Below are 23,116 nucleotides of genomic sequence, written 5' to 3' on the forward strand. Positions count from 1 at the left end.
CTACAAACTGGCAAGACCGTGTAAAAATCACGAGGAGTTTGCTGTTTTGCTGCCAAACTTTGAAAGATTTGAGGGTGGGGGGAGGAAGGCAGGAAGGAGGGCACTCATTCACTCAGTCCATGTCCTGTCCCTGATTGTTACTCTGCCTTGATTCTCCCGGCTAACCTGAGTAATCATTAAATAATAAGAAAGGAGAATTGTCCTGAAATAATTCCTGGGTAAAAGACAAGTGGCTATCACCGAAAGACGCTTTGGGATGACATCCCATCTCCTGACTCCATGGCTTTGCATAGGCTGATGCCCATGCTGGAGGGCATTCCTTCCATTATCTCTGTTCCTTCTATTTTTTCATTCTTTCGGTTTTATTTTACAGTATCTTGATTTCTCATAAAGTCACTAGCTTCCAATTACTCCGTTCTAATTTTTAAGGAAGTATTTTCTTCAGTGAGCTTTTGGACCTCCTTTTCTATTTGATCTCTGCTCCTTAGAATCCCTAGCTCCCTTCAAAGGTCAGCTCCAGTGTTCTTGCCTACAGGAAGCCTTTATGATTCTCCTGTGGCTAGATCCCGCTGCCCGTGGGGCCATTTTATTTTTATTTATGGTGTATTATGTTTTTTTATTTACTTAGACGTGCACGTTATTTTCTCCAGTAGAACTGAAGACAAGGGACAGTTTTGTTAAGGCGTACAGTATAAAGCAGCATACAGCACAGCATCTGACATCTTTGTTGCTCTTGTTTGTTGTGTCTGACCCTGGGTGACCCCATTTGATATTTTCTTGGCAGAGATACTACAGCAGTTTGCTGTTTCCCTTTCCAGCTCACTTTATAGATGAGGAAACTGAGGCAAACAGGGATAAGTGACTTGCCCAGGGTCACACAGTAAGTATCTGAGGCTGGATTTGAACTCAAGTCTTCCTGACTCCAGGCCCAGCACTCTATCCACTGTGCCATCTAGTTGCCTTCTGACATCTAGTAGGTGCTTAAAAAATTCTTGTTGATGGACATATTGATCAATATGATGAGGGAACTAGAACTCATACCCTAAGAGGATGTTTACCCTGGAGATAATAAGACTCCTTTGGGGATGGGGGTGGGGAACGAGAAGAGTCATGGTAACTATCTTCAAATATCTATCACACAGAAGAGGGACTTAGATTTGTTTTACTTGATTTCAGAGGACAGAACTAGGTTAGTTCAATGAACAGAAATTATAGAGGCAGATTTGGGGTCAATAAAAGGGTAAGAGCCTAAAATGGAATAACCTGCCTCAGGGACGTGTGTCTTCTTATTAGGAATGTTGTTAGGTGGGTATGGTGGTGGTGAGGATCATTGATCCTTTCTGGCCCTGCCACTTTACAATTCGGATTCATAGCCTACTCCCCTTCCCCATAATTCCATTTTCAAAATTTCCTTTCCTTTCCCTCAACAGAGCAGGCAAGGAATAAGAAAGGAATCCAGACAAAGGCCTATTACAAGAAGAGAGGAGGTTGGGGTGGAGAGATGTGTAGGACAGAGTTAAGTACGGGTGATTTTCAGATGCTTTGAGAACTCACAAGGTAGGGGATACCTCTGATTTCAGGGCAGAGGGGTAGACTTCTTATAGTAGGGAAGACAGTCTGGAGAAATTCACTGAAGAGAAATGCATCCCCGGCAGCAAAACAGAGTAATGATCCCTTGTCCGACCCCAAAGGCATTCTCTGTCTTTGACAGAGGATGTTCGTATGCAAACCAGGGCCCAAATTAACTGGGGAAAAAACCCTATCCACACCTCATTGCCTTCATGTTTGAGAAAGGAAGTATAAGTTTCATCTTTCAAGTCTGATCTCAGAAATTATTTGTCCTCCTTGCTTTCAAAAGAGGGTAGCTTCTCAGGTGACAGTGCTTTTTTAAGTGGGCTTTTCCATCATTTAGCTACCAATATGGGGGATCCCATGACAAACAAACATAAGAGGATGCAGCAGAAAGCAGGAGAAGAGGCAAGAGAGGGCCCAATGTAACGGGCATTCTGACTAGGTAAAATATTGTCTCTTCTATACTGTGAATGGCCTCAATTCTCCAAAAACTTCCACTAGCAAACTACTTTGAGGGTAGCACCAGTAAGCTATTATCTGGAGATCAGAGAGTATTCAACTCTAGGTAACCCTTATCAGGGTTAAACATTAAGTCATCAGAACGAGAAGGGAGGGGGAAAGACCCCTAAAGACAGCACAAATTTCCCAAGTAGGATGATGGCCAATTTTGGGCGTTCAGTCCCTTTGACACGGGCCAAAGAAAATGACACCCTCCAGTAATGAACAGGACAACAGCATGTAACGGTCACTTCAGAAACGGTAGTTAACTAGCACAATGCTGTTAAGGGGTAACTTACATAGGCTAACCCCCTCTTTTCTCCTCTCCAATTTTCTACTGCTTCCTATCTGTAGATTGCGGTATCTGTCCAACATGGGTAGCTAAGAGGTGAATGAACCCATTTACAAAATACTATCACCTGAAATGCACCCATTCTGTAACCCCATTGCTCAGCTGGCTTAATACAGAAATGCTAATTTTTTTAGAGGAATGTAGAAAGAATGTTTGTGGCTATGATTATGTCCCTCTTACCTTACAGCCAACTCCTCTCTCCCTAGGGTTGTAAGCAAGAAAAGTAACTAAAGTACAATCCCATCTCTTGGTAATCCAAGCCATTTTCAACTTTTTTTCTTGCCTTTTTAAAAAAAACTCTTCTTTTGTAGAGTAAAGCAATCTTAAGAATGATAGGAGAGTCAAGGGATTTTGGAGATGGGTCATTTACTCATAATATCTCATTTTATACATATGCAAACTGAAGTCAAGGTAGGGAAAGAAATTTGTACGAGGTCACAAAAGTAGTAAGTAATCAACTGACAAGCATTTATTAAGCACCTGATGCATGTAGTACCCTCTGTAAGTGTTGGGGACACAAACAAAGCAGTTCCTATCCTTAATAAGCTTACATTCTATTACGGAGTTATAACACATTCACAGATAAGTGAGTACAGCGTGTGTATATCTGTCTATCTATGTATCTATCTACACATATACACACACACATATATATATAAACATATACACACATATATACACATACACACAGTATATATACATACATACATATACACATATGGATATACATATATAATATAACATATATGGATACATATATATATATATATATATACAATATATATGGATAGACACATGTGTATCTATCCAATACATATATATGCATATAAAATATGTGTGTAGTGTATGTACATATATATATATATATATATATATATATATATACATATATATATATATACACACATACCTATACATATACATGCACACAAACACATGAGATAATACGGAGTATTTTTGATGGAGGAAGGGAGTGGAAGGAAAGCAATCAGAAGAAAATTCAAAGGAAGTGGAATGCTAATTGAGCATGAAAGGACATAGGGGTTCCAGGAGGAGAGAGATTTTTATAAGCATGGAGGATAGTCTGTGCAAAGGGATATAGCTAAGAGATGCATTGTTGTGTCCTGAGGACCGCCAAGTATGCCAGTTTGGTCAGAGTGTGAAGCTTGTGAAGGAGGGGTTCAGTGATTTCAGTTGTGTCTGACTCTTCATGACCTCATTTGGGGTTTTCTTGACAAAGATACTGGAGCGGTTTGCCATTTCCTTCTTCAGCTCATTTTACAGGTGAGGAAACTGAGGCAAACAGGGTTAAGTGACTTGCTCAGGGTCATGCAGCTAGTAAGTGTTTGAGGATGGATTTACACTCAGGTCTTCCTAACTCTGGGTCCAGCCTTCTATTCACCTAGCTGCCCTTGTGAAAGGGAATAATGTATAATCAGTTTAGTTAGGTCAGAGCCGGACTGCGAAGGGTTCCTAACAAGAGTCTGGATTTTATCTTGGAAGCAATAGGGATAGCCAAGTGGAAGACAGTCAAAAAGGGAGGAGATGTGGCAGTAGCCTAGGCAAGAGAATAGGAAAAAAGACGAGAAGATGGAATTCAAGAGAAGTGGAGGACACAGAATGGATGACCATCGTCAAAGGAGTGGCTTCAGAGCATGAATGAGGGTGAGGAGTCAGGAAGGGCCCCTAGATTTTGAACTTGGGTGACTGGGAAAATGGTAGAACAGAAGGAGGAAGTAGGAGGAGCAAGTTAAGATTCTGGAGAAAAGATGACTTCAATTGGTTGAGTTAAAGATGATCTGTAGAATAGCCAGCAGGCAATTTGAGATGTGGGACTGAAATTCGGGAGAGAGCTGAGGATTGGTTAGGTAGATGTGGAAATCAAATGGAGACCTGGGGACTGACATGGTGGAATGTGCCATCTGGCCATAGGTTACAGCAGTGCAAACTCAAATAGAAACCGTTGCCACTAAACCTTGTAGATATTGACTTAGAAAACCACATGCTAACGTCATTTGTGTTCTATTGCATTTTTAAATTAATTTTTGTTAAATATTTCCCAATTACATTTTAATCTGCTTCTGGCCAGACTCTGGAGGTTTGACACCTCTGGGTTACATGACATGAATCATGATTGACTGGTTCAAAGAAGGAGCAAGGGAACCATGGCAACGGTATCATGAAAACACAGTGAAGAAGCCAGAGCTTCTAAGTATCTGTTCCATCACTGTTTTAAGGAAGAGTAGAAAAATATGTATACACATATGGGTTTATTTTCATTTTCGCAATATTGTCTGATAGAGTCAAAAGACCTGAATTTGGAAAAGGAGTTCTTGTAATATTTTGTTGTTGTACAGTTGTTTCAGTTGCGTCTGACTCATCTTAATGCCATTTGGGGTTTTCGTGGCAAAGACACTGGAGTGGTTTGCCATTTCCTTCTGTAGCTCATTTTACAGATGAGGAAACTGAGACAAACTGGGTTAAATGACTTGCCCAGGGTCACACAGCTAGAAAGTGTCTGAGGCTGGATTTGAACCCAGGAAGATGAGCCTTCCTCATCCCAGGCCTGGTGCTGTATGCACTGTACCATCTAGCTACCCTCTTATAACACAGGGTTCTTTAAAAAAAAATTTTGATAACTATTTCAACATAATTGGTTTTCTTTGTAATCCCATATGTTTTATTTTATGCATTTAAAAACATTATTATTAAACTAGGTCCACAACAGCAAAAAGGCCTGCTTTAGAGCCTTGGCTTGGACAATTTCAATGTGGATAGTTCCAATGTGATCCTGAACAAGGAAGGTACTTAGCTTCATTATCTTGCCTTGCTAACCTCAAAGGGTTGTTTTGTAGGTGAAATGAGATAACGGATGTGAAAGCCTTTGTAAACTCAAACCATGGATTTCTAATTGATCTCATCACCCAGTTTTTCATTTTTCAGTGTAGACAAGCAAATTAGCACACAGTGTCCTACCCACCCCTAACACATATAACTCAAGGAAAAGAAGTCAAAGAGCTAGATGGGGGAGGGAACAGAATAAGCATTTATATAGTGCCTACCATGTGTCAGGAACTGTGCTAAGCGCTTTTATTAATATTATCTCATTTGATCTTCACAACTCTGTAGGTGGGTGCTATTATTATGGGAACATTTTACAATTAAGTATTGATAAACTTATCCCTTCTCAGCAATACAAGGATCTAAGACATCTCCAGAGGCCTCGTGATGAAAAATGCTATCCACATCGAAAGAAAGAACTATGGAAGTTGAATTGCTATTTTTTTCCCTCTTCTGTTAAGTTTTGTTTCCTCTTTCTGATGGTTCCTCCTATTGGTTTTAAGTTTTACTTACAACTTCACTAATGTGAAAATATGTTTAATAGGAATGTAAATGTATAGCCTATATCAGATTGTGTGCTGTCTTGGGGAGGGTGGTGGGGAGGAAGGGGGAAAAAATTTTAAATTCAAAAGCATATGCAAGTGACTGTTGATAAATCAAAATAAATTACTAAAAAAAATTTTATGATTAAGGAATTGGCACCTAGGTGGCAAGGTAGATAGAGAGCCGGACCAGGAGTCAGGAACACACTTCTTACGGAGTTCAAATCTGGCCTGAGACACTTACTAGCTGTGTGACCTTGGGCAAATCACTTAACCATGTTTGCCTCAGTTTCTTCATCTGTAAAACGAGCTGGAGAAGGAAATGGCAAACGACTCCAGTATCTTTGCCAAGAAAACCCCAAATGGGGTTACCAAGGGTCCGATACGACTGAACAGCAATACAGTTAAGGAAATTGAGGCAGACAGCAATTAGAGTAACTTGTTCAGGGGTCACACAGCTAATGAGTATCTGAGGGAGAAATATGAACTGAGTGAGGTCTTCCTGACACCAGGCTAAGTGCTCTATCTACTGCACTACCTGGTGCCTCAAGAAGATCATAGTTATAAAAATTATAGACTTAACCAAAGACATTGAGAATCTCCTGTTATTTCATGAGGCCCCAGTGGCACCACCATCAGATGCCATGCAAACAGCTATGGCATGTTCAGGGTATGTGGAACAACAACGAAAATTGTATATCTGTTAGGACTTTAAAAAAATTTCATTTTAAAACATATTGACGAGCTTAACTTTCTGCAACAGGGTTTCAGACACACAAAATCCAAGGCCATGTTCTTCAAAGGGCTGAGTGGTTGGCAACAAGACTCAGGATCTGAGGTGACGGCCTCTTCCTCCTTTTCTGTTTTCACCAATGACCCTCTAAGATATGCTCTGAAACTGAAACCCCAGACCCACAATTATGAACTGGTCAAATAACAATGGATTGGAGCCAGGGCATAGAGATCTCAAGGCTGGCTCTGCCATTTACTATCTGTGTGACTGTGGGCAAATGCTTTTGCCTCTCTGGGCCTTAATTTCCTCACCTGTAAAATAAGGGTGTTTGGACTAGATGACTTAGGTAAGCTAAAGGTTGCAGTGGAGAGAGTGGGGGCTTGGAGTCCAGAAGCCCTGAGTTCAAATTATGCCTTAGACCCTTGTTCTACCTAGGCAAATCACTTAACCTCTCAGTGGCAGAATTTCCTCAGTTGTGAGAAAGAAGTAATCACAGGACCTGTTTTACGGGCAGTTGTGAGGAGCAAATACACCATGTTAAATAAGAAAAGTGCTTTGGAAACCTTAAAGCCTTAAAAAAGTTTCTCCCTTTTTCCTTCTCCTTGTCCTTCCTCTTCCCTTTTCTCGTTCTCTTCCTCTTTTTTCTCAGGTCCCTTCTTGCTGTAAATTCTAGGAAGCATTCAATTTCTCTCTCTCTCTCTCTCTCTCTCTCTCTCTCTCTCTCTCTCTCTCTCTCTCTCATAATTTTTTAATCTGGGGTCAGTGAACTTAAAACAATTGTCACCTGTATTTCAATATAATCGGTTTCCTCTGTAACCCTATGTATTTTATTTTCTGCATCAAAAACATTATTCTGAGAAGGGAGTGGTCCATAGGTTTTACCACACATAGGTTTACCACAAAGGGGTCCATGTCACAAAAAAAGGTTAAAAAGGCCCTGCTCTATTCATTACAAAGTGAACTATCAAGTAATATCTTTAATAGGTAAGCTGGTAATTTAGGTGTCATCAGTTAACACCTTAAAGTAGTGTCTGAGGGCTAGAACGTTAGTGCAATTGGGTGCTGCTTGAATTAAGCCCCACACTTCCATGCCACTAATGACCACTGGCATTATTAGCAAAGGCTCTGTGCAATTGACCTGGGGCACTTTGAGTTAATGTTGTCCCCAGGTTGATTCGACATGCACATAGCTGTGGGTCCTTTGGCAAGAAGTATATAATGATTTCAGATCTCTCTCTCTCTATAGGATGATTTCAGAAAAACCTGGAGGGATTTACATGAATTGATGCACAGTGAAGTGAACAGAACCAGGAGAATGTTGTACACAGTAAAAGTGACAATGTATGATGAAGAATTGTGAATGACTTGGCCATTCTCAGCAATACAATGATCCAAGACAATCCCAAAGGACTAATGATGAAGCATACTATCTGTCTCCAGAGAAAGAACTGATATTGATTCAATACAGACTAAAGCATGCTATTTTCACTTTATTTCATTCTTTTTCTTTTATTTGAGTCTTCTTGTACAAAATGACTAATATGGAAATGTTTTACATGATTGCATGTGTATCTGATTGCTTACTGTCTCAAGAAGGGGGGAGGGGAAGGAACGATAGAATTTGGAACTCAAAACTTAAAAAAAACCCGAAATGTTAAAAAAACTGTTTTAACATGTAATCATGGGAAAATAAATAAAACATATTAAATAAAAAAGAAGTACATAATGAAAATTTTGAGGCTTTGTTGGGGACATGTTCCTAAAATATTGGGGAACTTCCTTACTGTTTTATGAGAGCAGTGGCTTTTATCTGTTTTGAGGGAGGGGTTTATTGGAAATGTTTTTATTAAAGGAGTTGTTTATATGAACTTCAGGCTCTAATTCAGGCAGGCTTCACCTTTATTTGGGATCATGGATTTCTTTGGCAGTGCAGCGAAACCTAATACAACTGTGGTTCGTGAAGGAAATGCTAAATTTGAGTTAGAGGTCAGTAAAAATAAAGATGTATTTTTTTCCCCACAGACAAGTCATGGGTCCTCCTGAAATCTATCCACAGACCCCAGTTATGGAGCTCCTGCTTTAAGTGATTATTGGACCAGATGTGGAACCACATCTGGGACAACTAGTGACAGCTTGGGCAGTGAGTGAGTGAAGGAGAAATGGCAGGATTTTACTGGGGATTACCGATGATCCCTCAATGTCCAAAAGAAGGCATCTCCGATGATGTGTATGCTGCTTTGCCTTCCAACACTGCTGGACCTGCTTGAGAGAATGTTATCTTCTCTCTTGGTTCCCATTACTGGTACACAGCTCCTGGAAACCTCCAGGACAAGGTACATGGGTAAAGAGGACTTTTAACACGAGTCCTGTTCATTCAAATACACTGATACTAGCTAGGAAAGACAAGCAAGTGTTTGTTGTCTGGCTTCAAAATTCTACCCAAAAACAGACTGGGGAGTTTCTGAGACTCAGACAGGATTTCCTAAGAAGTGCTGATCTAAAGGGGTACAAAAAAACAGCAGAGAGTAGTAGCAAGCTGCTGAAAAGGGGAAGAGGGAGGGTGAGGAGGAAGGGAAGAGGGAGGGAGGGGAGGAGGCGGAAGGGGAGGGGGAGGAAGCATTCTGTAACTTGTTTTGCTTTTGAATTTTGAGTTCCAAGGGTTAACTTCTGAGTAGCAGGCTGCTACCTCTGAACCAGTGGGGATTCTGGGCTAAGTGGAAAAACATATGTCTTCTATTAGATAGAGATTCAGGAGGTCCATGTTCACCCAAGGTTAGATAATGAAAAGGAAGGTTGGTTGCAATCTGATGTTTGTAACCATTCCAACAGCTTTGCTGAAGCAGTCTTTTTTTCTGGGGGGGGAGCAGAGAAGATGGTCATCTTGATTAAAAAATGCTTCTCTCTTGCCCAGACCAATGATGCCAGCCGATAAGATACAGTATGGCAACTTTGTCAACATTTCCACTGTGGATTGCAACTTCCAGCTTTCCTGAATAGGGATATATCCTGATGTAGTTGGAGGAATTAGTATCTGAACCCCATCAATAAAGACTACCCTGACAGGCTGCATACCTAAAAACTCACCAAGTTGAGGTAGGTTGTGTCATGAGGGACAGGTGCTGTTTATACAGAGCCTGGGCTTTTTTTTGTTTGTTTGTTTTGAGGGGGGGAAGGAAGAGTTAAACCATGACAGGAAATAACATCAGAGCAATTCAACCCTATTGCAAAGTCAGAGGTGTTGGACTATGCCTGCAACTTAACATTTCTTGACAGTCAGTATATTTTGTAGGGTATTATATTCTGGAGAATAGTTTTTTTCCCCTTGTTTACATTTATTACTGGGAACTACCTTTCCCCTCCCCATGAATGATTGATGTTGCCAGTATACATTGACCCACTTGAGTCCGATGAACAGAAAACACGGTAGGTTGCCACATACTTAAAACATTGCAAAGGGAATGGGGGACAACTTATAGGGAGACACCTTCAATTCTATTGCAAAAGATTGGGTTGGGAATGATAAAGAATGATGAAATGATGTTTGTTCTATAATAGGTTCCATCCCGGCAAACTGGAAAAGAAGCCAGGTGGTTTGGACAATAAGCACAAGAAAGCATTAAGCGTCCTTTATTTAAAGGACAAATCTCCCATGTTGGGTTAGAGGATTTTGCTTTTTCAAGGCATACATTGACTACTTTGCTTCTAAAACTCTTGATTTCAAACATAATGTGATCATAACATGGTACCTTAGCTGCAACAAACTCCATTTGGCAGGTTTGGACAATTCCCATGAGGTCCCGCCACTGGGTAGATTCCTAGGGCATGGTGTATGGAAACCATAGATCCTTTCCTCCCAAAAGTGTTAGAAAGGAAGTGTTGCCTCAGTAAAGACTTAAGAGCACTTGACGACTAACTTTGACCTATGCCCTCAGATTAATAGAAATCATGTACAAACAACCTCTGCATCTCTTTGTACTAGTCAAGTCAATAAGCGTTTATTAAGCACATACAGGCACTATACCAAACGCTGAGAAAACAAGGAAAGGCAAAATTAGTCCCTGCCCAGGGAAGTTATAACTTACAACACAGGATCACCTACCCACAAGGTATGTATCAGATAAATTGGAAGTAAACTTAGAGGCAAGGCATTAGCATTAAAGGGGATTGGGAAAGACTTGGGCAAGATCAATGACAGGAGAAGAGCGCAAGGGATTTGAGAGAAGAAGATACTGTAAAGTTGAATTGGTTTACCAAGTATTATAGATGAAGAAGGGGCTAAAGTATAATCAGTGCAGCCAGTAAACAATAAAGCACCTACTGTGTGCTAGTCACTGTGTGAAGTGCTGGAGTGATGACCTGGAAAAAAAGACTGAGGGGTGAGAGGATTAGAAATCATAGTGAGGATGAAGAACAGTTAGAAGCTGTAAAGCAGAGAGAAGAGTGGAACAATAAAAGATCATGATCAAATAAGGGCGTTTCATAGTTGATGAATGTGGAAGTGGAACTCTCGTGGGTGTTGGCAAGATGAGTGTGGATGAGGGGGTGGAAGAATAGGTCATGGGAAGCGAGCAAGTCGAGTAACTGGAAAGTTAGGGAGTTTGAGAATGTATTATTAATATGTTTGTTGAAGGGCAGAAGTTGGAGGAGAGAGAGAGACTCGGAACCAAAAACTGAACTCTTTAAGGAAGGAAGACAGAAGAAATATGCTGGAGGTCGGTACATAACAGCTACCAGAATCTTGGATTGGGCGATAAATATGTATTGAATGGATCTCAAAGGGTGTAACTGAGTGATGGTTGTAGAGGGAGACCGTGGAAGGGGCCATGGCGAGCAAGGTCTATTCCAGCATCTCCATCATGGCCAATGAGTTGGGGAAATGAGTAAAAGTGAAACCAGTGACAGAAAGCGACTGGCCAGTAATGCCACGTCAGAACTGTTAACTCTCCCTACTTCCTCTTTGGGATTCAACTTATTTGTGATCCTAGGACCTTAGCAATACCAAAAATCAGCCAACTGTGGCAATGAACATGAAATAAGATTCTCTTAGAGATCGATCTCATACATACCTCGTCTCCATGCATGTTAGCGATGTACTTGAACTCTGGAATCCCAATTCTGTGTTCCCTTGGAAACCTTCCCACAACAAGAACCCACATGTTTCTACCTTTATAGGGAAAAAAGAAATTAAGAATAAGTGGTCTTTTAAAGTAGCAGTTGATATACGATGAAAATGTAACACTAGGAACAGGAAATAGAGGGAGGAAAAAAACTCCACCAGGGGTGGTGAACCCACAGCCTTCTAGGTCCTTGGGTGTGGCCTTTTGACTGAGTCCAAGTTTTAGAGAACAAATCCTTTTGTTAAGGGGATTTGTTTTGTGAAGTTTGGGTTCAAAGGGACACACTTGAGGACCTAGAGGGTCACATGTGGCCTCAAGGCTGGAGGTTCCCCACCTCTGCTCCAAACCCTTCCTGTCCCACCAGAATACATTCTATCCTTTTCTATTATTAAGTTCAGATAACTAACACCTCAATGTTCACACTGTATTTTATAAACCGCAAAGGCAAAAGCTTTACATTTTAAACACAATTTTTTTTTTTAGTTTTTCAGGATGAATGTTTCAGAATGCATAAGAATTATAGACTTATGGTTAATTTTTAGAAATATTTAGACACTTCATAGTCTTAAGCCAGATTTCATACATTATACAAATAATATTCCTTTATACAGTTTGTACAAAGGTCAAATGCTTTTTTCAAAAAATTATGGTTGGCTGTGGAAGACAGATGGCTGCTGGAGAGGCTAAAAACAACTTTAGTCAGAAACTCTCGACAGAAGGAATGTGAAAAGACAACATCAATAACATCTATTCCAGGAGAGGATTTTTTTCCCCCAAGTAAACAAATCTAGAATTCTATTTAAGTGTTTATGAGACTTCTTCTTTGCCTGATCTTGACCACTTTTTTATCATGGAATAATAAAGGGCAAGCAGCTGACAAGTATCTCATTTGATACTCATCATGGCCCTATTAAGCTGGGTAGTGCAAGTAGTAGAAAACCCAATTTGAAGATGAGGAAACAGGCTGAGAGCGGTTAAGGTGACTTGTCCAAAGTCATGCAGATAGATACTGGGACTTGAATTCAGCAGCTAGGTGGCACAGTGGATAGAGTGCAAGGTCTGGAGTCAAGAAGACCTGAGCTCAAATTTGGCCTCAGATACTTGCTAGCTGTGTGACCCTTGGCAAGTCACTTAACTTTGCCTCAGTTTCTTCATCTGTAAAATGAGCTGGAGAAGGAAATGGCCAACTACTCCAGTATCTTTGCCAAGAAAACCCCAAAGGGGTCATGAAAAGTTGGACACGACCGAACAAAACTTATTCTTCTTCCTTCTCGTTTGGCGGCTAAGAGGTGCAGTGGATAGAGTGCTGGGCCTGGAGTCAGGAAGATCTGAATTCAAATCCAGCCTCAGACACTTCCTAACTGTGTGACCCTGGGCAAGTCACTTAACCCTGTTTACCTCAGTTTCTTTATCTGTACAATGAGTTGGAGAAGGAAATGGTAAACCACTCCAGTATGTCTACCAAGAAAACCCCAAATGGAGTCACAGAGTCAGACACAACTGAAATGACTGAACAATAATAAAATGACTCCCAGTTAGTGTTCTTTGTATTATAAAACACCACTCCCCTCTCAAAACAAACACCACTGAGCAACCTGGGGTCAATACTGGCAAACAGTTAACCAACATGCTCTAATGCTCTAACTCCAACGTGTTGTGTTTTAAAATCAGGGGAGAAGGACTAGAGCTGTGATTTCAATGACAGAGAACGTCAGGGCTGAGAACCTGCTTCTACCACAATGCAGGCCAGCACCTTCTGTGCAGTTTAAGAGTCTCAGACAGAGCAACCACATGTTAACGTTATCTGTTTTACTGTATTTAAATTTTTATTGTTAAATATTTCCCAAGGCCATTTCCATCTGATTCTGCCTCACTGGGGAGTGTTGCTGACTGTAGTGTGGCCCACATGTTGGACCCCTCTGGCAGAGGGAACTGAGAAATTACTTGCTTTGTGCAGGGTTAAGTAGCCAATGTATGTCAGATGTGGAGGCTTCAGGTCTTCTGGCTTCAGGGCCAGGTCTCTAGCCACTCTGTCTCACTGCCTCTCTAAAACTGAGGATGTAAAAGATAGACATCAGCTGGTCATGGTTAGACAACTATATGTCATAGCATTAAAAATGATGGGTCCTCTTCAAACCTTTTACTGGCTCCCCATTGACTCTAGGAGACTAATTCCACAGCACTGGCATTTTGCGGGTGTTGTTTAATTGTTTTTCAGTCATGTCTGACTCTTCATGACCCCTTTTTTAGGTTTTCTTGGCAAAAATACTGAAGTGGTTTGCTATTTCCTTCTCCAACTTATTTTACAGATAAAGAAACTGAGGCAAACAGGGTGAAGTGACTTGCCCAGGATCACACAGCTAATAAGTATCTGAAGTCAGATGTGAACTCAGGTCTTCCTAACTCCAGGCCCAGCACTCTATCCACTGCACCACTGGCATTTTTAGGTCTTCCATAATCTGGCTTTCACCTATTTTTTTCCCCCCAGACTTGTTTCACATTCGCCCCTTCACACGTTTCCAATCAAACTGGACTGTTATCTGAACTTGCTGTCCCCCACCGCTCACCTCTCTGTCCATTTTCAGGCTGTACTCCATTCCTGGCATACTACTTATTCTTCCATCCTCATCACCACCTTACAGAATCCTTGTCTTCCTTCAAGGCTTGGCTCATTGGGAAATATTTCCCTCCTCCCACAATGGCTAGTGCTTCCTCCTCCAACTATCTTGTATTGTATTAGGCTTGCTTATAGAATGTAAAATGCTGGAGAGCAATAGATGTTTTTGTCCATATCTGGAGCATCCAGTCCTGTGCCCAGCGAAGTAGGAACTTTAATAAATGCTTATTAAATTGTATAGAATGTTAAAATCACAGGGAAGGAGAGTTTCATAGTCTAAGTTAGACTCAGACTAAGTTACTTAGACTAAGTTACCCATAGACTCTAACAGCTTACAGGGACCCAGTCTGTATAGAGTTGGGAGTCTAATCCTTCTAACTGTTGGACTTCAGGGTGGGATGTACCTTTATAAGCTGTCTTTGAAGAATTAGAGAGTGGGTGTTAATCTTGTTTAGCATTTAATCCCTAGTTCTTTGTCTGCCATAGAGAATTACTTAAAGAAATTGCAACAACTCTTCATGGGAAACACCTACAAGAGTAATTTATCTATTTATTAACCAGCTATTGGTCACTGGACGGAAAGAGTAGCCACCCAAAGGCCTACCTACTCACTACCAACTCTCTTGGACCAGCTACTAAAACTGTCCTCAAATTGGTAAGAGGCCTCGTTGTATAATGGAAAGATTATTGAACTTGACACAAGGAGGGAGCTGGACGTGAACACTAGCTTTGGGACCATGAGCAAATGACAATTTCTCTGAGCGTGTTATTTCATCTATTAAAAGAATATATTAAGAAATATAGCAACATTTGTAATACTGACTCAAATGTTTGTTATGAGGCTCAAATTATAATGTATATAAACGAACTATACACCTTGTAGCTTTAATTGGTGATATGTAAGTGGGGTGGAATTATGTGACTCCTTAGTTAAGCAGCAGCACTGTCTTCTCTTTCCCATACCAAATCACAGAGTATATTGTAGTTTAAAGGATAGCATATTCACCATTCCCATGGCAGATGTTAAATATTAACATGTGTTTCCATCAAATCTCCTTTCTGGGAGGTCATTAAAAATGGAGGAGTTACCAACTGAAAACATTTCATTGTTTTAGACCTCAATTTCCTCATATGAAAAATGAGGGGGATTGGACTAATGATGGTTAAGGTATCTTCTAGCTATAACCTCCTATGATCTAGGAAGGCAGGTGAACTTTCTATTTTGCATCGTCCATCTCTCTTCTCCACCTCCAAAGTGCCTAGGGATTAATAAACATTTGTTGAACTGAATTGAAATTGACAGAACTTCAGGGACAAGACATCGGGCGCCAATTTTATCATCATTGGCCCTAAATGAATTGCAAGATGAGAATTTTATTTTGCATAACTCCAATGGCAGTAATTCAAAGGCAGGGGGAAAAAAATCCAATAAAAGAGATAAGTATATAAACCTGACAAGCAACCCTTCTTGGTAAGAGAACCCATATTGAAGGGTTCACCCCTCCCCCCACCTTTTCCCTCTCCTTCAGAGAGCCAGGCCATTCTTGGCCCATTCAACTTGTTTTCAAAGGTCAAAAGCAGGTGAGCAGGGTGGGGACTTCAAATATGAAAGAAGGTAATGTTGGAAGGCATGTCCTTCTCTTCTATAAAGGTCCTGCTGATAACAGGTGTGCCGAAAAGTTCTCAAGGACTTTTGCTCTCTTCTTTCTACAAAATAAGCTAAACTTTGATTACTCTCATTACCTCAGTTCTGCTCAGATCTAATTACTCTCTCAGGATTTTTTCCATGTAGTGTGACTAAACTCAAAACAACCTATATTGATGGGGACAGTTGAGGATGACAAAAATCACCCTGGAAACCTGAGAATATTCATTTACTCACTCAGTCAACAAATATTTATATGTGTGAGGCAATGTAACATAACAACATGCTAGAAAAATACAATGGACTGTTATTACTATTACTCCTACTGATGGGGTATGGGATCTGGACAGGCACCCCGCCCCACCCCCGGTAGACTTTCCCACAAATTTCAAGAACCCAGCCCCTGACCCCAGATCCCTGGCATTCACCTGAGACATCGGGCTCATCCCAGTATAATCCTTTCAACTGTCCTTTCGTTGTGGCCTCTGACCCAGTCCAACCTTTCATTCTCTGTTACCTCTGGAATTATCCTAGAATTTTCCCATACATTTCAGTCACTGGTGCCTCCACCTAAGGCATCTGGCCTACCCCAGCCCACCTTGATTTCTTAATTAGCTTACTGACACTGCTTTATCCCATCCAAATCTTCCCACAATCCTTTTCCCTATAAAAAAATATCAGTCTTGTCCCTATCAAATTTGCAGAGTCACTAGGAGTCTGGCCCGCTTATATTGGCATCACAAATAAACTCACTACTTAGACAGGAAGGCTTGCATGGTTGAATTCTTTCAAGGCAGAAACACGCCCTGTACCCTTGCATTTTGGGGTTCCAAGCACTAGACCACAACACTGCTATTCTTTTAGTGGGAAGTGTGTGAGACTTGCGAGTCAGAAGAGCCTCGGTTTCCAACTCTGCCTCTGATGCTTATGACCTCAGTGACCACTAAGCCTCAATTTCTTCATCTGCAAAAATGAGGATGATAGGGTGCCACAGTAGATAGAGAGCTACACTTGAAGCTTAGAATACCTGAGTTCAAATCCTGATGTGGACATTGACAGTCTATGTGACTGTGGGCAAGTCATATAACTTCTCTCAGCCTCAGTTTCCCCAACTGTAAAATGGGGATAATAATAGCACCTATCTGATAGGTTATTGTGGAGACCAAATGAAATGCTATATGAAAAGAGTTTTATAACCTTTAAAGTTATATACAAATGCTATTATTATTATTACTACTAATAATTACAGTATCTACCTCTCATGGTAGAGTTTTAAACGAGATGTGTGTAAAATGCTATATAAATGTCTGTTATTACCACTAGCTTATAAACTCCATGAAGGAGTTTGTCTTTATATCATGCTTGGTATCCAATCCAATACATTACAAGGTAGTAAGCTCTTAGAAATGTTTAACGATTGAACAAATGCCCTTCAGGGCTTATGCGATAATATGCGTTGATACAACACATATCATAATACTAAGAATTACTGTCGTTAGTCATGTCCAACTCTTCATGACCCCATATGGGCTTTTCTTGGCAAAGATCTAGAGTGGCCTGTCATTTCCTTCTCCAATAGATTAAGGCAAACACAGGTTAAGTGCCTTGCCCAGGGTCACACAGCTAGTAAGTGTCTCAGGCCAGATCTGAACTCATGTCCTCCTGACATCCAGGCCCAATGCTCTAACCACTGGGTCTAAGAGTTACTATATGGGATAGGATAAGGGTTATATTATCAGAGTAGGCATTAGAAATTCAAAAAGAAGAACAGATTGAGTCCAAGTAGGATAATCAAGGAAGGTTTCATTGAGGAGGTGGGATATGAGTGAAACCTTACAGGATCCTGGTGATAGGCCAAGAAGAGAGAAGACAGTGTTGGGCAGCTGGGTGGCACAGTGGGTACAGTGCCAAACCAGGGTCAGGAAGACTCGTCTTTTGAGAGTTTAAATCTGGCCTTAAATACTTTCTAGCTGCACCTGGGCAAGATACTTAACCTTGTTTGCCTCAGTTTCTTCATCTGTAAAATGAGCTAGAGAAGGAAATGGCAAACCACTCCAGTATCTTTGCCAAGAAAACTCCAAATGGGGTCACTAAGAGTTGAACAGGAATGAAAAACAGCTCAACAACAACAACGACAGAGAAGACAGTATTCTAGGTAATGGGAAAGGCACATGTGGAATCACAAAAGGAGGAAAGCGCAGGGCTTGGGAGAGACAGTGTAAAGCTATTTAGAGCAGAGAATTTATATACAAGGGAATACTAGTATATAAGATTTAATATTGATTGAAGCCAGATGGTGCAGAGCCTTGAATGCCAGGGTAATGAATTTGGCCTGTATCTTGAAGGCCGAGGGAAGCCCCTGAAGGATTTTCAGGATGGGAGTATGACAATACTGTTATTGGTAGTAGTGTTTCAGGAAGCTTGCCCCAAAGAAGAGATCTGAATGGAGGAAGAAGAGTAACACAGCCCAGAAGACTACGGCAAGATTAGGTGAGGGGAAAGGTGACGAGGGCCTGAATGAGAATAGTAGCAATGGAATAAAATCAATGGGGGCTGAAATTCAGTAGGCATGACAAATACTCAACAGAATTTGGTGACTAATTAGTCTTTGAGGAGGTGGTTGGGGCGAAGAGAAGTAGAGTAGGAGTCAGTATTTTTCCTGCCTAGGATAAGTTCCACAAAATGCAACGTTAGAATGAAATGTACCCTCAAATCAACTTTTAAACACAAATTAAGTCGGGGAGAGGGAGGACAGGGAGATCTATGCTTGGGTATGGCAATCAGGGAGGAAGCTGCTGGTAGCTTATATTAACTAATTATTCTTGCTAACTTGGTTATGTATATGTATGTTATATATATTGTATATATATGCGCACACATACATATATATATAATTGAAGGAGTTATAGTACCTGGGTACTTGTTGCATGAATAGAAACATCCTCTAAATTTGATGCCCTGAGACAAAGCCTTGGTTGCCCAGTCTTTGTTCTAGCTCTGATGAGGAGCAAAGGAGAGGGAGGGGCTAAGTCTGTACTATTAACAAAGCTATTCTTTATTCCCTAGGTCAACCACTGGTGTTTGAGAAATAAGATTGGATGTATCAGCTACAGCCTTTAATGGAATAAAAGCATAGGTCTAGAAATGGGTACTAGGTATATCCATCTTAAGTAAGGCTAGGGAAGGGGATATAAAAGACAGTCAGATCCTGTGTATCTTCATTAATGACACAATTGCCTTTAAAGTAATCAAAAATTTGGGAATAGGTAGCTGAATGAGTCAGAAAGAAAGAAAAAGAAAGTCAAGCATAAAAGCTGTCATTCTATGGGCAACTGAGTTATCATAAAGGCTGAAAATGCCACCCAAATGGTGTCTATGATGGTCTCATACCCTGCCATCCAAGGCACAGTCAGGATAACATTGACAACAGACTGAGTATAACACTACCCAAATATGGATCAAATTTGGGGCTCAACAACACCCACACCCCTAGTATTCAAACAAGAGTTACCAAGTCTCCACTAGGTACCACTGGGAAGACATATACCATATATGACATAGACCATGTTCTCAAGGAGCTCACAATGCAATGGGAGGTGGGGGAAGGAGGGGAGAATTGTATACAAATAACTAAGAGACAAAGGTTGGTGAGAAAAGTACAAAGGAGAGGTCCAGGCCACGGGTTTTGAGGAATTAAAGGAAGGAAGGTTCATTTGAAGGTAGCACCTGAGAAGAGCCTTGAAATGAAGAGAAGGGCCCCAGGGAGACAGATATAAGAGTTTATTATAAGCATGGAGGGAGGGAGAGGAAGGGGAAAGGCATGGAGATAGGAGAGGACAAGCTGAAAACAGGGGATGGATTAAGGGAAGGGAACAAGCATATATTAAGTGCCTACCATTTAGAGAAGGAAATGTCCAACCACTCCAGTATCTTTGCCAAGAAAACCCCAAACCCCAAATGAGGTCACCAAGAGTTGGACATGACCGAAATGGCTTAATAATAACAACAAAGTCCCTACTATGTGCCAGGCATTATGTTAAGTGCTTTACAAATATTATCTCATTTAATCCTCACTGTAACCCTACAAGGTAGGTGGTATTATGAGCCTCATTTTACAGTTGAGGAAACTGAGGTAGACAGAGGTTAAGTGACTTGCATAGGGTCACACATCTGGTAAATGATTGAGGCTGGATTTGAACTTAGATCTTCCTGAATCTAGGACAGGTAGCTGGTGTAGTATATAGCATTAGCCCTAGAGTCAGGAAGACCTGAATTCAAATCCAGACTTAGACACTAGCTATGTGACCTTGGCCAAGTTACTTTACCTCTATTTGCCTAAAATCCACTCGAGAAGGACATGGCAAACCGCTTTAGTATCTTTGCCAAGAAAACCCCATATGGGGACACTCAGACTACAACATGACTGCACAATAAGAATTCAAAGTTCACTTGTGTCCTTGTTCTTCCTCAGAGAGCCCAGAGACGAGCAGATATCGCCCTACAGATCATCTGCAGTTCCCTCAGGCCTGCCAGAGCGAGGGGTGGATGGTGAATGTCTGTCTGTGAAAAGATGGAGGATCAAAGAAGCAGACGGACATAAAAGAGGCCCAGGTTTGAGTCCCAATGTGTGATTTAATAAAATAAGTCTTGCGTTTAGTTAATTATTATAGATCAACGTGTGAACATGTTTCTGACAAGCCTTGGCAGTAACTGTTTCTTTTTTTTTTCCCCCTTGAATGGAATAATCAATAGTTTACACAATAGATTTTCAGATAGTGTAAAGCCTATATATTTTCATAATAATTTAATATTTCAACAATCCAAATAACATCAAGGCAGTCCTTCCTGTATTTTATGAGTTGAAATGAAATGCAGCTGGATTATACCAGCTTCTAAGCAGTGTGCCAGATAGGCTAGCAGGGGTGGCGAATCTGCGGCCTCGGGGCCACATGTGACCCTCCAGGTCCTCAAGTGCAGCCCTTTGACTGAATCCAAACTTCACAGAGCAAATTCAGTCAAAGGGCTGCACTTGAGGACCTGGAGGGTCACATGTGGCAAAGGGCAAGTCAGTAATTATATCGGGCTACTTAGTGATTGATGGGTCATGTTAATGGCCTTTTTTGCCCTTTTCGTTTCCATTTTGGTTAGCCTACTCCTAGGCCAAGGCACCTTTCAGTACAATGAGCTTCAGAGAAGGTTCTTGGGACTGTCTGCCTATTCATCTCATTGATGTCATCATATACTATGCTTCTAAAGCAGGTAGGTGGATAGGATGCCACCATGGAGTCAGAAGGACCTGGGTTCAAATGTGGCCTCAGACACTTACTAGCTGTGTGACTTTGGCCAAGTCACAACTGTTTGCCTCCGTTTCCTCATTTGTAAAATAAGTTGGAGAAGGAAATGGCAAACTACTCTAGTATCTTTGCCAAGAAAACCCCAAATGGGGTCATGAAGAGTCAGACATGACTGAAACAACCGAACAAAAACAATTATATACATGTATTCATACATATACATATGTTTATACACAATTATGCATAGTAGGGATAACACACTGATCCTACCTCTTAATGTGGACTAGGGAGGCAGTGATTTTGAGGGGCAAAGAGGGGACAGTGAAGCAGGGGGAAATGATCCAGAAAGGAATAGGGAATAGAAGACAGCCTACATCACCATTAGTCCCGGAGCTAATTAGCTCTGACGTGAGCAAAGTTCTGTATTAATAATAATAAATTCAGGTGGTATTATTACCATAGCTGGTTAAAGCAAATTATCAAAGACAGCATCGAAAGTGTAATTCCTGTAAAGCCAGTTTGCTTGAGAGTAAGGAAAGCTCAAATCCCCAGCAGAATACTTCATCCTTGCCAACCCTCTCACAAATTCATGCCAGCGGTGACAATAAACCCAAGGTAAAAAAAGAGTGTGTGGGTGGTACTTTTTAGCATTAATTCATCCCTCTCCCCTAAGGTGACTAGATGGTACAGTGGATAGAGTGTGGAGCTTGGGGACAGGAAGACCTGAGTTCAAATCTGACCTCAGACACTTACTAGCTGTTTGACCCTGGACTAGTCCCTAATCATGTTTGTCTCAGTTTCCTCATCTGTAAAATGAACTGGAGAAGGAAATGGCAAACCACTCCAGTATCTTTGCCAAGAAAACCACAAATGGGGTCATGGAATGTTGGACACGACTGAAAATACTAAACAACCATGACATCCTTCAAAGACCAACTTCTTGGGGCAGCTAGGTGGCACAGTGGATAGAGCACCGGCCCTGAAGTCAGGAGGACCTGAGTTCAAGTTTGGTCTCAGACCAAACACTTGACACTGACTAGCTGTGTGACCTTGGGCAAGTCACTTAATCCCAATTGCCTTAAAAAAAAAAAAAGAGCAACTTCTTCCAAGAATCCTTCCCAGACTATCTTGGTTCTCAGTGACATCTCCCCTTCCTGAGGTTCCATGCCATTTATTATCTTTGCCACATATTTAGCACTTGAATAGATTTGTTCTTTGTATCTCCCTCTAACTATTTCATGGGGGAGTAGTTTCTCTAACAGAATTGTAAATTCCTTAAGGGCCAGAATGGAATACTTTGTATTCCCCACTATCACCTCAAACAGTCAATTCTATAAAAGTTTGAAACTTCCAAGTTCTGTCTCCTCCGTGAAGCTACCCCTCCTTGCCTGACCATCCTAGCCCAAAGTGATCTCTCTGCCCTCTAAACTTTTACTGGATGAAAAATCATGACTGCCTACATTTATCACTTCAGGGTTTACAAAGCACTCTATATACATTCTCTCATTTGACTGGTGAATTCATCTTTGTCCTTCCCCTAACTCTTAATCTTTTACTGACTTGAATGCTTAGTCACCTGAGACCTCAGGTGTCTAAATCTTACTTGCCCAACTAAATTATGAATTCATGGAGGGCAGGCATGAGTCTGCCACATATCTCTGTATTAGGGATGTGCAATTAAACATCTCTATCTGAGAATATTTTGTTGTTGTTCAGTTGTTTTCAGTCATGTCCGACTCTCTGTGATGCCAGTTGGGGTTTTCCTGGCAAAGATTCTTGAGTGGTTTGCCGTTTTCTGCTCCAGCTTATTTTACAGATGAGGAAATCGAGGCAAAGAGGGTGAAGTGACTTGCCCAGGGTCACACAGCTAGTAAGTGTCTTGAGGCCAGATATAAACTCAGCCTT

At 41.1% G+C, this 23,116-nt stretch overlaps 1 protein-coding gene across 1 annotated transcript in view; it reads right to left on the minus strand.

The window, feature by feature from the left end:
• Positions 1 to 23,116, minus strand: part of CPM (carboxypeptidase M) — a 78,614-nt gene that overhangs the window by 28,293 nt on the left and 27,205 nt on the right. Inside the window, 1 exon segment of the mRNA XM_020990226.2 lies at positions 11,605 to 11,702. Coding sequence (XP_020845885.2) covers positions 11,605 to 11,702 — 98 coding nt within the window.

The sequence above is a fragment of the Phascolarctos cinereus genome, unplaced genomic scaffold, assembly GCF_003287225.1.
Source record: "Phascolarctos cinereus isolate Bilbo 61053 unplaced genomic scaffold, phaCin_HiC Scaffold_1;HRSCAF=81, whole genome shotgun sequence".
Lineage (NCBI taxonomy): Eukaryota > Metazoa > Chordata > Mammalia > Diprotodontia > Phascolarctidae > Phascolarctos > Phascolarctos cinereus.